Here is a 17,334-nt window from a genome sequence, read left to right as displayed (position 1 = left end):
CAGTTCTTTGTAGCTACAGTCCTGTGTGGTCTGTGATGTGAAGTGCAAGCTGGCAGAGCTTGGAGAAGGAGAAACTCAAGTTGTGAAGTTTAACCCAAAAGCTGGAGATTTGCTGGTGCGTTGTCTGCGGGCTTCCAAGTCTAGCTCCACATGTCTGAGCTTTGATTGAACCTACATGATGTGTTCAGAGCAGGCACTTCTGCAAACCACTTCCTAGGACTCCTTTTAATGGGAAAAGTCAGGAATTCCCAGGGCTCAGAGGCGAGGGCTGCGGTGGTGATGCTGCTGTTGCAATTGCAGGTGGCATTGCCTGGTAGAAACGAAGACTGAGCTCGTGTTGAGCATCCCCGCAGCCCAGCCTGGTCCTCTCACTGTTATCTGTCACTGCTGCTCTCTTTCACTGTGGTTTCAGGGTTTGTTATTGGGTGATAAGGGCTTGAATTCATCATATTCATATTAAGTTAATATTTATCTTTGGTTATGTTTCCCCTTGAGCACCAGGGAGAAGAAATGATGATTGTATTGTGTGTTTGGTTTAGCATTTAAATGGGTTTCCGTTGGTGAAATGTGTCTAAACTTGAATACTTCCACGGGTCTTTTCGAGCCTTGTGGGCTTTCAGGGACTACTGGAAGGAATTAAAGTATTTTCACTTCTCAGCTGTGCTGAAGTAATATGGATACTTAACTGCAATTAAGATTTTTAGGCAACCTAAATCTGGAAGAGATGGAAGGAGATCTTATAATGTAATTTCTGTTGTGGCATTTCTCTTGGCCGGTTTGAAGATGAATGGAATTCTGACGACAGGTACCAATTTGTATCTAAATTTTAAAAAGCTGGGTGTGTGAATTGTGTACTGTAGGTAAAAAACACTTAAAACCCTCATAACTCTCAAGTCGTTACCTGACTGCACCTGTGAGGTATTTTTAGTCTCTTAACAGTCTTGCTGCTTTCAGGTGCATCTTTTTACTTGATTGATGAGGTGGAGGAATGGGGTAAGTGTTTTGCTGTAAAGGAATCAGGGAAGGGGCAGAGTCCCTCATTTAAATGTCCTTAAAAACAGGAAAAGTGACAAAGCTAAGGGATAAAAACTCTCTGTTTTACTGAAGATAGTGGCAGGCGTAATCAATTAAAGTTTTACAGTTGGCGTGTTTGTTTTTTCCCCTTCTTAAAGCAAGAACTTTGTTTGTGCCCACAGTTGGTCAGGTGTTTGGAATGCTGTTGGATCATGACTAGTTAGGGAAGCAGCTGGCAGAGCTCTGGGTGTTACAGCTGTGTACGTGGGAGCAGCAGCTGCTGGAGGTCACAGAAAGCTGGGTATTAGGATCTCAGTATTCCAAAGGGAGTTTTGGAATCGGTCCACAAAGAGATGCGAGGTGGGAGGCTGGTCAGGATGGTTTCCCATTGTAATTCGGTGTTTGCATGCAGGTCAGGTTTTTGTAACAGCTGAGCAGGCTGTGAGAGGGAGCTTACGGCATCATGGAAACGTGGCTGGTTACCTGGCTGGAGTCCTGCAGCAGAGCGAGCCGTGATGTACGCACATCAAAATGCTCTTTGCCTTGGCTGCCTGGTGTGTGCAGCCACGATGGGGTCTGGGTTTTTTAATACCTTGCAGTTCAAGCAAGTCAGCACGTCCGGGGAGGCTTGGCTGGGATCGCCTCGCAGAGCAGCCCAACTGTGGGAGAGACATCCCAGGAGAGAGGCACTTTGGGGCAGGCAGGGCACCCTCTAAAAAGTACAGCGGTGTTCTTTGAGCTTGTTTATGTTACTGTTTTTTTGCAGACCTTGCGGAATCTTATCTTTTAATTATTGTGTGTTATTTTATTTCTGTATCTTTTAAGGGAATGATCACATCAAAGGAAATGCTGAGGCGTAGGGAGGCACCAGTGGCTTTGACGACTAGTTTGGGAACAGCCAGGTTTCTGGAGGAGGTGGTTGTCTGTTTCCAGCAGCTTGGGTGAAACCAAGAGTTTCTTGCACCTGGGGCTGTGCGTTATAGGCATTCACTGACTGGTAAACAGCAGAGAGATGTCTGAGTTTTGATTAATGTAAATTCCTTATTCTCTACTCTAACCCTTCCAATAATTTAACGCTTTTCAACAAAATGACAACTTTATAGACTCATGAAGTTGCTAGTCATTTTTTTTTTTACCTTTTAAATTGATGCAGGAGATAATTTTGTCATTACGTAAAGATTTAAACTTGAGTGAGCTTCTTTACTGGTTCGGTTGTGACAGTGGAAGGAGCCGATGTCTCCAGGCGCGTGTCCCTGCCCTTTGGCTGGGATTTACTCGCTCTGTGGGCGTGCTGCACCTTTATCCTGAGGGGATTCGCAGCTGAAGTGGGGTGGGGTGGGAGGGTCCAGTGTGGGTCGTGGTTAATGGGTCGAGGTCGTAGTGGGTGACAGAAGGAGAGAGGTGGTGGCAGACACTGCTAACGGTGTCACTGCTGCTGACGTGGGTGGGTGGGAGGAGGGGAGAGGTTGTGCTCTCCCCATCTACCTTGAGATTGGGGTTTATCTGTGTCCTGTCCATGTTCACATACATGTGATCTTGCTGTTAATATGAGCGAGTGGGAGGAGATATATCATCTGTGCTCTCCTCCAGCAGCCCGAGATCAGTGTTTGTGTCCTCTCCGCGTACGTGTGATCCTGCTGCTGGCGTGGGTGGATGTGGGAGGACAGGAGAGGCTGCGCTCTGTGCTGTCTCCAGCCAGCCCGAGGTCAGGGTTAGCCTGTGTCCTGTTCCACATTCATGTACGTGTGATCCTGCTGCTGCTGCATCCCTCGCTCTGCTCACGCTCCATCTCTTAATCCAGGTTAACAGACAAAAGGGCAAACATGTAACTCAAAACATTTCCTAATGAATACTTGGCTTGGTGAAGAGGCAAGTTTAGCTTTCTCTCTTGTGTTCTGGGAACCTGCGGGTCAGAACAGCTGGGAACAGTTTGGTGAGATTCACCGGGGAAAGGCCAGGAAGCACAGATTGTGCAGAAATCCCCTCCAGTGCTGTGAAGATGAGCCCTCCTTTCCTAAGAGGGAGAGGCAAGCTATTGGTTAGGATATGCCCAAGCTCTCATTGCTTGGAAATCATGGTGTGATGTTTCATTTACCGCATCTGCCATTAACGCTGCTTGGTTTTAAGGAAACGCTTTTAAGAGCTGAATTTGCTCATTTGCAGGCCTCCTATACAGACACTGCTTTTAATGTCAGCCTCAATCAACAGGGCAGGCTGTAAAACCCTATCTCTGTTTCTCAGGGTCTTGGGTAATAAAATAAAAACAGAGTTTCTTCGTCAGTTCAAGGCTGAGGCTTTGAGCAACCTGATCTGGTTGAAGATGTCCCTGCACACTGCAGGGGTTTTGGACTGGATAGGCTTTAAGGTCCCTTCCCACCCAACCCATTCCATGATTCTATGAATACCACAGTTTCAGTTGATGGTCTGTGACGTGTCAGGAAGTTGATAGAGCAGCTGTTGGGGAAGAAGGGAATTTTGACTCCGGAGCTGGTGGCTGGAGCTGGGACAGGAGCATAAAGGCTGCAGTTGATGACATGGGCTGTCTCCCTCCTTCTAAAGTGAGGAGGAAAAGCTGCTTGTCTGGGCCGTTACCTACAGCTGATGAGCTCCAAGAAGAGCGAAACCTTTTAAGACGGGTCCTGTAGTATTGGCCTACCAACCTCCAGAGTGACTTTGCTGGTGTTTGGCATGTGCTTGAACTGCAAGTATGGTGAGAACCACAGAGTGTGGGGAGTGGAGTCGTCAGTGGCTGGACCTGTCCACCCGGTCAAAGGGAAACAGGCACTGGGTTTTGCTTTTCGTTTATGCGGGTTTCTGTCCGGACTGGTGTGCGTGTGTGATGCATGTGGTGTGGGTACGAGAGAGAGCTCTGAAAGATGTGGAAAGGAAGATCTGGAAAGGCAGAATGAATATGAACAGGGGAAAAGAAGGAATCCAAGGAAAAGGAGAGAAACATGAGTTTACAGTGCTGTGGAGGATATTTTAAATGATGACTGACTGTACCATTCTCCACATTTATTGGTATGAAATTTATAGATTAACTCTTACGTTAACTCTGTCATGGAGTGATTTGGGTTGGAAGGGACCTCAAAGCCCCTCCTGTTCCAACCCCCTGCCATGGGAGGGGACACCTCCCACTGGATCAGGTTGCTCCAAGCCCCATCCAACCTGGCCTTGAACACCTCCAGGCATGGGGCAGCCACCACTGCTCTGGGCAACCTGGGTCAGGGCCTCCCCACCCTCACAGGAAAACATTTCTCCCTAGGATCTCATCTCCATCTCCCCTCTTTCAGCTTCAAACTGTTACTCCTTGTGGTGTTGCAGCTGTTGACAGGGCAAGGGAGAGTGGATAAAAGGAAGGAGTAAGTGTTTTGGAAGTTTGCATCAAGCGCACTCAGCTGTAGCTTTGTAAGGAATTACCTTATGCAATTTTTGTGCTTTGAAGTGAATGTTACTTGCCACAAGTACATATGCACTGTTAGCATGTAATGATTTTTTTTTCCTGATATCATTTAATGATAATTAAACCAGGTTTCTTTAGTGAGTATTGTACTGCAATATGGTAATTCTCTCTCAGTAAAAAATCCTTTTTATATGAGTATCAGGACACACAAACAGAAAGACACATACACCCCCCGATAATTTATTTTTACTCACACGTTACAACATTACGAGGCCTCGGTAGTTCGCAGCAGCCTCAGCCTCTCATCTGAATGCTCGGGGAAGGGAGCCAGGCACATGTGTTCTGACAGCACTGACTGAAACTGGAGCAGGCTTTGGTTTAGTTTCCTTATCTGCAGTTAAATCACAAACCCCGTCCGCCCCGTGTTGGGCACTGGCTGTGGCTTCCAGTTCCGATTTCAGCCTGGCAGACTTGACTGCACTCTCCTTGGCTGCAGTCAGCGTTAGCACCTGCACTGACTTTCTAGCACATGACAGAGAAACTCTTTGCCAATGCTGGGTTTGTGTTTCTGATTTCAGATCTTCCTCCAAATTGCTGCATCTTGACATAATGTGGAGCCATATTTGGTGGAACTAACATGATTTTTTACATTCCAGTGTGGTTTTACCTCTGCAGGAGGGAATTCTGTGTTTCACCAAGTCAGCTTGAGCAGGGCACTGCATGCTCCTGAACCTTTTCTGTTCTTCCACCTTGAGTGTCCAGTGTAAATTTAGCTCATGCTGTCAGAGCAGGAGCTGATGGGCCCACCAGAACCTGTTGAACTCACATTTACTTCCAGTTCTCCATGCTTTCCAGAATCCTTGAATCTCTGGGAGGCATCCAGCCAGAAGAGACTGGCTTTGGTACGCAGACCCCGCGGCAGCTGGTTTAACAGCCCTTAAGTTAAAACACAGTAGGTGGAACCTGCTCACAGTCCTTGTTCTTGAGTGAAGCAAGAGCTGTTGTAATGCAGGTGCCCTCTCTGGGTTGCCAAAACTGCAGAAAGGTTTGTAATGAAGAGATGCTGATGTGAATGATCCAGGAGAGAGGATGTAGGCTCCCTGTCAGTCACCACGTGTTATTTAGTGGGGGCGCTTTTGCTAGAACAGCAAAACAGGATGCTCGGTATGAGTTGCAGCTGGGTGTGAAGGTCACACCTCTGTCAGATCGGAGATGGAGATTGGTGGCAGCCGAGAGGGTTTTTGTCCAGGTGTATTTCTGTAAGTACTGGAAACTTAAGCCTTTGGTTGAATTGGGCGCTATCAATGCTAAAGGCATTAAATCCCAGTGTTATTCTTTGGCTATTTATGTGTGCACCAATTCTACGTGTTTTGGATACGTGCTGGTCTCCCTGAGCACTTGGAGCAGTCTGTGCACCTCTGGTTTTCCTTTCGATTCTGTTGTGAGTACGGAATTTACTTTGACCGTGGCTTCTGTGTCTTTTTAGCAGGAGAGAGAATAGGTTTGGTTTCTATTGCCCAATGCAGATTTCTCATTTGGCAAACACAGGGATGGGGAAAGGGAATCAAACCCAAACCAGACTGACACATTATCTTACCTCTCAGTATTGGGCAAGAAAAAACTGTCTTCTCTGTAAGCAAGGTTATGTTTTTGGGTGGAAGACAAATACAGCTGGGGAGTCTGAGATGGGTTCCCTGTGGTCTCAGCATCCCCAGGGTGACTCTGGCACTGTCAGGAACGATGGAGTGTGATCCCGAGTGTGTGAGCAATGTGGTGTCTTCAAGAGGAATGATCTGAAAATGAAAGCCAATCATTAAGATGTTTAGAAGGGCTCTGTTAGCGATGGAATTTCATCTTCTCTTGTGTTGTCTAGTGTTGGGGCATGTAAGGTTATGTAAGTAAGAGGTGAGATAAGGGAGGGGATAAGCAGTCCTGGATATGTATGTCTGCTCCTGGGCTCTGACCTTGGGAATAATATCCTGATGCTTTAGTATGATTCTGTGCAGGCTTCAGACCAGCACTCAGCTGTGATCCAAAAACCCCACAACTGAATAAATGTCTTAAAAATTATTCTCAATGTTGTATTCAGGATGTTAATAATTTCTGAAAAAAGACAACCATGTTTTTGCTGCTGTGTAGAACTGTGGTGCCTATGTGTTGGCTACACCGGTCTGTTCCTCCTCCATCTCTTGGAGCCGGTGATGGAACGAGAAGCGAGTGGCAGAAAGTGATAGAGGGCAGTCGTAAGAACTAGTGGTTTCTGTGCCAGAAACAGAGGGTCTCCAGGTTCTTCTGCCTTAAAGAAGGTGGCTGCAGAGCATCTGTGTCTTGTCTGGTGAGGCAGGAGGGAGCGGACAGTGCAACGACAAAGCAGTGGGGTTCAAAGAAGCAGCAGGGTGACGAGGAACTGACTTTTGCTCTGAGGAAGCCATCCTTATGTTTCCACTTAAAATGAACAAACCTCACACCCTTGCCAGTTTCCAAGGCTGCAGGGTGGAATTGTATGAGTTGCTCCTACAGGGGAACCGCAGAGAAGACTTTGGGCTGCAGTCTTAAGCCGTGCATTTAAAGTGAAATCCAGCTTTTCACAATAACTAAAGCATGACATCCCTGAACCTAATTAGTTGTGGCTGCCCTATTCCTGGAGGTGTTGAAGGCTGGATTGGATGGAGCTTTGATCAACCTGATGCAGTGGGAGGTGTCCCTGCCCCTTGCACGAAGGGTTGGAACTGGATGGGCTTTAAGGTCCCTTCCAACCCAAGCTATTCTATGGATCTATGAAATTCAGAAGTTTTTGATTTCTAGCTTTATACAAATGGCAAGAAGCATTGTCTGGATCTCACAGTGCTCGGCTTTGAAGAAGCTGAAGTATCTCTGCTGGCAAAGTGAGACTTCTTTGCTGCAAGGAGCTGTTGGGACCTTGCTTTCTGTGTAACTGTTATGCAGTTCAGTGGTGGTTTAGAGTGGGGAGAACAACTGTAGGGTCTAAGTTGGATGAGGCTCAGAGCTGCGTGGAGGTCAGGCATCTTGTACTGAAGCCAAACCACAGACAGCTCTGGCATTCTGGGGTTTGGGAATGCAGCTTGAGACTGTGCCTAAAGAAACTCTGGAGTTAGTATTTAACATCTCCCTTTCAGCCTTGGCGATACAGTGTTTACGGTTGTTTTTATGAAAATCTGATTAATCCTTGGAGTAGCTTAATACTAAGGGAGGGTAGATTTAAATTAATATTAAAGGAGAACAGGTTTAGACTGGATATAAGGAAGAAATTGTTTGTTGAGGGTGGTGAGGCATTGGCCCAGTTTGCCCAGGGCCCCATCCTGGGAGATGTTCGAGGTCAGCTGGGAGGGGCTCTTGATCATGGAGTGCAGGGATAGGACAACAGGGGAACAGTTTAAAGCTGAAATAGAGAGATTGAGATGAGGTCCCAGGGAGAAATGTTTTCCTGTGGGGGTGGGGAGGCCCTGGCACAGGTTGCCCAGGGACATGGTGGCTGCCCCATCCCTGGAGGTGTTCAAGGCCAGGTTGGATGGGACTCTGTGGTTGTACTCATCAGGGTTCATCTGTTGTGGAGTTTACAGAGACACTAGCACTTGAAATAAAGTGAATTACTGGTACAGCAAGTGGTGTTCCTCAAGATGCCAGGCATGTTCCTTGTGATGAGGAAATAAATAGAAAGGATAGTGAGTCCCCAAAGCCCTAAGTTTGGGTCGGTGAATGAGGAGAGCTGGAACTTGTGTGTGAACAAAAGGAATTGCTCGGACAGAGCTCCCCAGTGCCCAGCTCTGTGCTCGGCTGCTACAGATGCGCTGTTTGCACGTGTGAATTTATTTTCAGAAGCTGGAAAACAATTAAACCGTTACAAGTCTGCAAGAATGTCGATGAGGTTTTAACCTTTAAAAAAACCCAGAAGCGTGTTGGTTCTGAGCCAGATTTTCTAAAGTGGGAAAAAAAAAAAGGAAATAAAGATACTTGCCAGTGACTTTATGCTACCGTACACTTTATGGACAGGTAAGGAAAAGGCTTTGATGGCTTTTGAGATGAAGATGTGTTGTGAGATCTTTCCTTGAGAATAATTAACAGGCAGTTAATGAGAGGGACTGTTAATCAGAGGGTGCGCTGAGTGCCAAGACACAACTTGCATCTCTTTGGTTGACATTTGCATCTGATGAAGTCTGTCCTGCATGTCCCGCGTATGGGTGAGCTGACTTCCATGGCGCTAGATTTGGGGAGAATTGCAGAATAATTGCGTGGGGATTTTGCCTTTAAGACATTTAAAAAACATTTAATTTGTTGGTGAATCTGGTAACAGAACTTAATGTAATGTAGTAATTTCAAGTGAGATTTTACACTGATACTGAATTTAGTTGCTTTTTCGTCCTGGAGTTGATGAAATTAAGCATCTGTGTTAGGGTGAAGGTAGCCATCAGAGGCACCAAATTGTCTCTGTGTCCTCACTGCAGGGTGCAAGTGCTGTCACTCCTTCAGCCTGTGTTCCTGAGAAAGGGTGGCTCCTCTCTCACCAAACCATACTTTCCATTTCTTCCCACCTTTGTTACATTTAAGATCTTTACTTCCCTGGTAAATGATTTGAACTCAGGTATTGGGTTTCTAGCTTAAATGAATTTTCACAGGTTTTGTTTAAAGACAACACACTCTCCCTGACCCCACATCCCCACAAAGCCCATACAGGGCAAGGGAGTGCTAGTCATAGAAACCTGTATTCATGGAATTGTTTGGGTTGGAAGGGATCTCAAAGCCCATCCAGTTCCAAGCCCTCTGCCATGGGCAGGGACATCTCCCGTTGGATCAGGTTGCTCCAAGCCCCATCCAACCTGACCCTGAACACCTCCAGGGATGTGGCAGCCACCACGTCCCTAGGCAACCTGGGCCAGGGCCTTCCCACCCTCACAGGAAAGCATTTCTTTCTCAGGTGTCATCTCAATCTCTTCTCTTTCAGCTTCAAACCATGCCCCCTCTTCATATCCCTGCACTCCCTGATCAAGAGCCCCTCTCCAGCTTTCCTGGAGCCCCTTTCGGTACTGGAGGCTGCTCTAAGGTCTCCCTGCAGCCTTCTCTTCTCCAGGCTGAATGTCTGTGATGGGAATGGGATGTACTTTCCCGTTCTGGACACTCCTCATGGAGGGGTCTTGTCTGCTTTGTGTTTTGCAGGCAAGATCTGTCTGAGCAGAAAGTAACTCTTTACGAGATAGTGCTGAATATAAGTACGCATCTCTGAGTTTTCCACACTTAAACAGCTAAAATGTTCAAATTAAGGTTTGCTGCCTAGTGCCCCACTTCAAAAGGTGATAACCAGTCTGAAGTGTAGCTCTGTTATGGAATATGATCATAGTGCACAGACATATGTCTCTGCTGGTCTTTTCATTTACAAAACAGAATCCAAGTGTTTCAGCTGATGGGTAAAATGATTTTGTTTGCAGTAAGTTGCCCTTGTAACAGAAATTCCAGCATCAACAGTGTTTGCTGTTTCTGTCTTCAGAATGATTGAGGAGAGTGGGAAGAGGAGGAGGACGATGGCAGAGAAGAGGCAGCTGTTCATGGAGATGAGTAAGTAAGACATTTGAAGGCATCATGGTATTTGTTCTTCACTGAGCGCGTCACTTCGGTAGTTGTAACAGATCATTTACATCTCATTTCTACAAAACCATTGCCTCGTCTAGGGAAAAGCATCCCAGGTGCTAGTCGGGAGGGGAATGCTAGAGGTGGGGCACAACTGCCAAGAAGGGCATTCAGTTCTGGGTGTTGCGAGACTCCTTTTTTAAGGAACATTTCCTATATTGGGTGATATCTAAAGTTTGTGTAAAACTGTGGAAATCAATAATGACAACAGACAGAGCAGCTTTTTTAAAGCATCCTAGCACAGTGCTTGCATGAGTCGGAGAGAAGCAATTTGAAGGGATCTGGGGTGGTTTTTGTACAATATTGCTCTCTGAAAGAGACAAGAGGCAACCTTTTGAAGAGACCTGCAGTTAGAAGTAAAAGATAGTATGTTTGCGTGTTATCCTGTTGTTTGCCTTCCCTACGGGAACACAGCCCGAATGAAGCTCCTGGGCTAGGCAGCATGTCCTGCAATTCTAGTTGTGGGTTGATACAGGGCTGTCTTAAAGCAAATGGTGTATGGGTGCTGTTCTGTTGGAGCAATTCCAGAGGAACATTCTTGCTGTGGTTGTAAGGAGGCATCTTATAATTTTGGGAACGATTTCATTCCTGGCCAATTTAAATCTGCTTCCTCTCTTGAGATTGGTCTCGGATAGTGTTTCTCCCCCTTCCCAGCTTATTTTGCCTGTGCATCTACAGATGTGTCTTTTGGCTTGTTTAAAGCATTGTCACACACTGAGTCCTGTAGCATCCCTGCTGTGCAGCTCCTCTGCTGCTCTTGGAATCACAGAACCACGGAGGTTGGAAAAGACCTCTAAGCTCATCCAGTCCAACTGTCAGCCCAACCCCACCGTGCTGACTAAATAATGTCCCAAAGTGTCACGGCCACATGTTTTTTTTAACTCCTCCAGGGATGGGGACTCCACCACTGCCCTGGGCAGCCTCTGCCAGGGCTTCACCGCTCTTTCTTCTCTGCCTCCATGCAGTTTTACTTGGGTGAAGGCAGCTGAGCTGTGTGAGATGGCCTGGATGGAATCTCACTGGAACCTTGTTAAATGACAACTGTGCTCCTCTCCTAGAAACGTTTTGGCTGGCACATCAGAACATCAGTTTGTCTGGTCGCTTTCAAGTGCTGTAGTTACCTTGTGACCACAGAGCACAGAAATGGGCTTTTCTAGGGTTTAGCTTTGGCTAAATGGTTGAACATATTCTGAATCCTTCCGATTATCTTTATCCAAGGCAGCTCTCTTCGCAGCCATGGCTCTTGCTGCCCACTGTCAATGAAGGAATGGAGGTGCAGACACTCCAAACTGCCTTTCTCCATAAGGCTCTTCAGCAGATCAGTAGGAGAGATCCAAGGTCTTTGAGCTTCACCTCTTTGATGGTGGAAAGAGCAAACTGTAAAAGTGAATGCATAAATGTTTTCCTTTCTAGGTGAGCTTCACACACGGGGAGACATGCAGTGGGTAAAATCATGGAGTGATTTGGGTTGGAAGGGATTTTAAAGTTCTGGTTCCGAATTGGTGCGTCTAGTGGCTGTTTGTTATTGGTCACTGTATGGATTTAGTGTCAGGGTCCTTGAGGTTGGAAAGACCTCAAAGATCAGATTTGCTAAAGTGTTTGGGTGGTTGTTCGAGTGAGATGGGTATAGGTGTAGGCTTTGGCCTGCTCTGCTCTGGTGAGACGTCACCTGGAGCACTTCATCTGGAGTCCTCAGCACAGGAAGGACATGGATCTACTGGAGCGAGTCCAGAGGAGGTCACGGAGATGATCTGAGGGCTGGAAAACCTCCCACCTGAGGCCAAGCTGAGAGAATTGGGGTTGTTCAGTGTGGAGAAGAAAAGGCTGCGGGGAGACCTTAGAGCAGCCTCCCAGTACTGAAAGGGGCTCCAGGAAAGCTGGGGAGGGGCTTTTTACAAGGGCCTGTAGTGATAGGACGAGGGGGAATGGCTTTAAATTAGAAGGGGGAAGTTTTAGGTAAGACATTAGGAAGAAATTCTTCATGATGAGTGTTGGCCCAGATTGCCCAGAGAAGTGGTGGCTGCCCCATTCCTGGAGATGTCGAAGGCCAAGCTTTGAGCAACCTGATGCAGTGGGAGGTGTTCCTGCCCATGGCAGGGGACGGGAACTGGATAGGCTTCAAGGTCCCTTTCCATCCAAACCATTTCATGATTCTATTATGCTGTTAGAAGCAGGTGCTTTGGTATTGCATTTGTGAAATCATAATGGAATATCTAAAAGCCAGGAATTCTTTCTGCCTGAAGCTTGCAACGGTGAGTCAGTGGGTGCCTGCACAAAGGTAATTCAATTCACAAGTCAGTTCTGAGTGCAGAATGTAGGAGGGAATAGGTTCTCACCCTTGAGTGAGCCTTCCTGAAGTAGCAGTGAGATGCCTCCTTGGGAAGACCTGGGTTTGGTATTTTTTAAGTATCTTCTAGAAGTCTGGGTTCTGTCCTTCCCAGCTATCCCTGTTCCTCAGTTCTCCACCCATCCTGAATCTGGCTTTTGAAAGCCTTATGACAGTTGCAGCAGATCCCACTTTTATCCGCTCCTCTGGAATCCAAGAGGCACCAGAGCCATTTGCATCCCTGCCGTTGCCCATTTGTGGCTGGATAAACAATCCTCTGCCTCAGGACTGTACTGGTTGTAGTATGTAGCCAGTAGTCCTGTTGGAATGGGAGCCACTTAAAAAGGTGTTTGGGTTTATGATCAGTGGGGTTGTCAATACTTGACTTGTTGGCTCCTTCCCAATTAGGGATGATCAGTGTTGGCCTTTAAACCGGTGTAATTTATTGTCCCCACATCATTTATTACCTGGTTTCATTGGTATAGGAGGTGCTCAGGTCTGTTTGGTGGAGTTAGCTTGGCTTTCGGAAGCTGCTCAGGTTTGTAACGTTCAGAGCCATTGCTGGGTCTAGTGGCTTGGGTACAGACCGGTGACAAATCACAGCGTTCAGCATTCTGAGGTATGGAATTGGTTGGAGGTACAACACTTGCACATCTGGGAGCAGGAGGCTGTTGATGAAGATATTTTTCCATCTCTGCTTTTTCTTCTGCTCTTCCCTGATGTGGATCTGTCTGGAGACCACAGTGCGCTCCTGGTGGGGCTGCAGGGCAGGTGGTACCAGTACCAACACCCTTTCCTTCTCTCTTCCCTTCGATGCGCGTCCTCCAGCATGGGTGCAGTACTCTTCCTTTCCCACTCACCACTTGATTCCTGCTTCCCTTTGAGGTGCTCATCTCAATCCCAAACTCTGACTCTGCTGAAAATCACTTCACCACAAGATACCCATTGAACATCTTTGTCGTTATCAAGTGATCAAGGTGATGTGTGTAAATAAATATTGATAGCTTTTTTTAAGTGATTCTCTTGGATGAGCTGAGTGTTCTAGTAGTAAGTCAAATGCCTTTTTTTTTTTTTATTAATAGGAACACAGAATTTTGATGTCATCAGACTTTCAACGTATCGAACAGCCTGCAAACTGCGCTTTGTACAAAAACGGTGTAATCGTAAGTTACAATTACTCTTTATCTTCAGAAATTGCTTGTGCATGACCATTTCTAACTTTTTGCCCCTGTGAATCTGAAGTGTAGCAAGAGTGAGCAGATGTTTGTCAGACAGTGGGAGTCATTACATAAACTACTAATGGGTAATTAAAAAGAGGCTGCGGTCTTTGTCCAAAACTCTCTAATATCTTAAGGTTTATTATTTCATGTTTCTAAAATCTGAAATATATCAGCCAGCTTGATAGGTGTTGGTTGCCCAAAGTGTTGGATGCAGGCATTCTCCAGCTGTTTGAGCTCCTATTTCACTGGTGTCCTGCAAACCACCTGCAGTGAGACACAGGTACCCGTTGGGTGATGATACAGGCGCTGGCATGGAAGTGGCCAGGTCCAGTCATGGTGGCATTAACACATATGGGATGTAGGAGCCGTAAAGAACTCTGTGAGTTCATGCCACGTCAGTCAGGGTAGGTTCTGCTGTGCCACGCCAGTTGGATGGGGTTTCCCATTCCCTTCCATGGTCCTTACACCTGGGATAGCTCATCAAGGCAAAGGTTGGTCCAAGGGCAACCAAGTGATTCTGCTTTGTGTTCTGCTGCTGCTATTGAATTGAACAAAGCAGAAAGCAGAGTAGAGTCACGTATGCAGGACCAGGTCCCTCCAGTGAGGTGGAATCCATGTGTGCCCTGTAGGAGAGGGAAGGAGAACAGCCAAGGAATCCTGTGGAGGTCCTGTGTGACCACCTGCTGCAAACAGTAGCTGGCCCTGGGGTGTGTTTGTGTCCTGGGGCTGTTGTGACAGCATCCGCAGGACCTTTGTTCTGATGAGTACCCGACAGCTTTTTAATTCCTGGCAAAAGTATTCATTCTCATCTGTAATTTATGCTTCTGAATTAAAAATCGCTCTTCAGCAGCAGAGAGGTATTAAGAAATGCTGATGCACCCTGCATACTTTGAACCCGGTTCCCTGATGCCACGCGCATGCCTTGAGTAGCCTTTCCCATACACAACCAGATAGATGAGGCTGTGCATCTGTGACCTTTGGAGCACTCCGTGATCCGGGGTCATGTGCCTGATAGGAACAGGGGGCTTGGATTTTACTGTTGTGTGGTTCTTAAGCAATATATTAAAAAATGTTTCATGTAAGAGATGTTAAAGATCACACTCTTACTTCAGACCCATTTTTATAAGTTAAGGAAGGTAACAAAGAAGTTATCCATCTAGGCTGGACGGGACTTCGAACAACCTGACCCAGTGGAAGGTGTCGCCCCGCATGGCAGGGGCGTGGAACTGGATGGGCTTTAAGGTCCCTCCCAACCCAAACTGTTCCATGATTCTATGAAGTTGTGAGGTTGGCACGCAAGCCTGGTCTTTGTAACGATTGGATCAAATTTATTTTGGGTTAGGATAGACAGATTGCTGTTGGCCCGTAGATGCCTTCTCCTGCTGTCCCATACACCTCGCAAGCTTCAAAGCTTGTTAAATGTTATTTAATGTGATTCTGCAGATCACTTGCTGCTGCTTTAGAAAACTTTGTTCACATTGTTAACACTTCTTAGATGTGCACTAAGATAGGATAGTGCTTTAGGGAGACCTTTTGGAGTTCTGGACCTGTGTTTACACAGTAATATGCCCTGGAGTTGGCAACTGGATCAACTGGAAACAGTCCTAGTTTAGCTGGAACATCAGGTTCCTCCTTCAGTGCTGGACTGCTGGTCAGCATGAGGGTGTTCAAAACCATTGTAAACAATTTGTGGTGGGTTCGGAATGTGATGGGTATCTTTCCCAAAAGAAAATAACCCTGTGAAACTGCACTGCCTGGTGATGCAGACAGTGTTTTCGTTTAGGTGGTTTTTCTGTCAGAGCACCCAGACCTTGAAGGGTGGAATAAGAGGCCCATGAGATGTCTGCGCACTGCTTTGTCTCTCTTAACCAGCAGACACAAGCTGTGAGTGTGCATATTAGGAGTTTGTCTCTTGCTCTGAATACCAGTAAGTGCCTCTTCATTCCAAAAATCAAAGCTAAATCCTGACATGGTTTGTTTGGCACTGTGGGGTTGGACTGACAGTTGGACTGGATGAGGTTGGAGAGGTTTTCCAAACTTAATGGTTGTGTGATTCTATCGTACTGTTTGGAAACAATGCCATAAAAGGAAGCTTGCATGTGTTACAGAAGAGAAGTTAATTCTTTTTCCTTTGCTTTTAGTTCATCTCGTTGATATCTGGAATATGATTGAAGCCTTCCGAGACAATGGCCTTAACACTTTAGATCATAACACAGAGATTAATGTGTCTCGACTAGAAACAATCATTTCATCTATCTACTACCAGCTAAACAAACGCCTGCCTTCTACTCACCAGATCAGCGTAGAGCAATCCATCAGCCTCCTCCTCAACTTCATGATAGCAGCGTATGACAGGCCAGTACCTCCTCCCTTGTGTTCCTAAACTGATGTTCTCTTTTAGTTAGATAAACAGAGTCGACAAATGCTTGGATCTGGCAACCTGTCTGCATGCTGTTTCTCAGATTCATGGCGCTGTGTTGCAAACACACACACACACACGTGTATTTAATATTGTAGTGGCACCTGCAGAGATCTGCACTGCTGCAGTAGCTGCCCTTCATCTTACAAATTGTGTTCTCAAGGGCAAGTTGGTGCTTTCTGGAGTTTGCGGACTGCTGTGAGCCATGGGTCGGAGCTGAAGGAGTGAATCTGTTCTGCAGGCTGTGATAGAACACGATGTTAACCTCCTAGTGTAGCTCTGGTTTGAAAAGTGAAAGTGTTTCACTGAATCTCGATCAACAAGACCATTTTATAATGCTGCTGTGTCTTGACAGTTGGTTTGGATCCTATTCCAACATTCTGTGACCCTGTAAAGGCTAATTCTCGCGTCCTGTCTGGAAGAAGGGCAATTCCATGTTCAGGGCACTGCCTGGGTGTTTCTTTGTTTGCGGTTTTAGGAAATCCTTTCGCAGCCTTTGGAGGGTTAGGTCTCTTCTGATCTTCCCAAGTAGATGTGTCTCAGTGGGCTCTCTGAGCAGCAACTGCAAATCGTTGTTGCTTTGGTTTGAGTTGGAAGGAGCCTCAAAGCCCATCCAGTTCCAACCCCCTGCCATGGGCAGGGACACCTCCTACTGGATCAGTTTGCTCAAAACCCCATCCAACCTGGTCTTGAACACCTTTGGTGCCCTTGTGATGTCTCCCCTGGTTGCTTGTCTGTCACTCATGCAGACTTTCTTGCTTCAATACTGTACGCCAGTGTTCACTTCAAATATTGTCAGCTACCCTTCCCAGGTGCTGAGCCTCCAAGTGCAGGTGTTAAATCCGCGTCTGGTTCCCCCTGAGGAGCATTATTGAGTGCTTTCAGACACTCTAGGAGGACCACGAAGTTGGTGAAGGGTTTGGAAGGGAAGCTGTACGGGGAGTGGCTGAAGTCACTGGGTCTGCTCAGCCTGAAGAAGAGTAGGCTGAGGGGAGACCTCATCGTGGGTTGCAGTTTCCTCACATGGGGAGGAGGAGGAGCAGGTGATGAGCTCTCTGACCCAAGAGAATGGCAGGAAGATGTGCCAGAGGAGGGTTAGGTTGCACGTTAGGAAAAGGCTCTTCCCCCAGAGGGTGTTGCAGCACTGGAACAGCTCCCCAGGAAAGCAGTCACAGCACCAAGCCTGTTAATATTGCACAAGTGTTTGGCCAATGCCCTCAGACCCATGATGTGAATGTTGGGGTTGTCCCATAGGACACAAGTTGGACTTGGATCCTTGTGGGTCCCTCCCAACTCAGGGCGTTCTACAAGT

General features: G+C 46.8%; 1 protein-coding gene across 12 annotated transcripts in view; it reads left to right on the top strand.

Annotated features, from left to right (window-relative positions):
* The window catches only part of DTNB (dystrobrevin beta), a 148,555-nt gene that overhangs the window by 2,188 nt on the left and 129,033 nt on the right, over positions 1-17,334 (top strand). For 11 of the 12 annotated variants that reach the window (XR_011336830.1, XR_011336831.1, XR_011336833.1 and 8 more), the window contains exons 2-4: positions 9,918-9,985; positions 13,466-13,546; positions 15,745-15,958. Coding sequence is in view for 8 of the 12 variants with exons in the window: in XM_069850650.1 (XP_069706751.1) it covers positions 9,919-9,985; positions 13,466-13,546; positions 15,745-15,958 (362 nt within the window). In the remaining 4 variants the exon portion in view is untranslated. Of the gene's footprint in view, positions 1-9,917; positions 9,986-13,465; positions 13,547-15,744; positions 15,963-17,334 lie in introns of all 12 variants that reach the window. The other variant, XM_069850648.1, reaches the window with a different exon arrangement.

Source organism: Phaenicophaeus curvirostris, chromosome 2 (genome assembly GCF_032191515.1).
Source record: "Phaenicophaeus curvirostris isolate KB17595 chromosome 2, BPBGC_Pcur_1.0, whole genome shotgun sequence".
Lineage (NCBI taxonomy): Eukaryota > Metazoa > Chordata > Aves > Cuculiformes > Cuculidae > Phaenicophaeus > Phaenicophaeus curvirostris.
The sequence above is the reverse complement of the archived record's forward strand: the minus strand, read 5'-3'. Positions and strand labels throughout refer to the sequence as shown.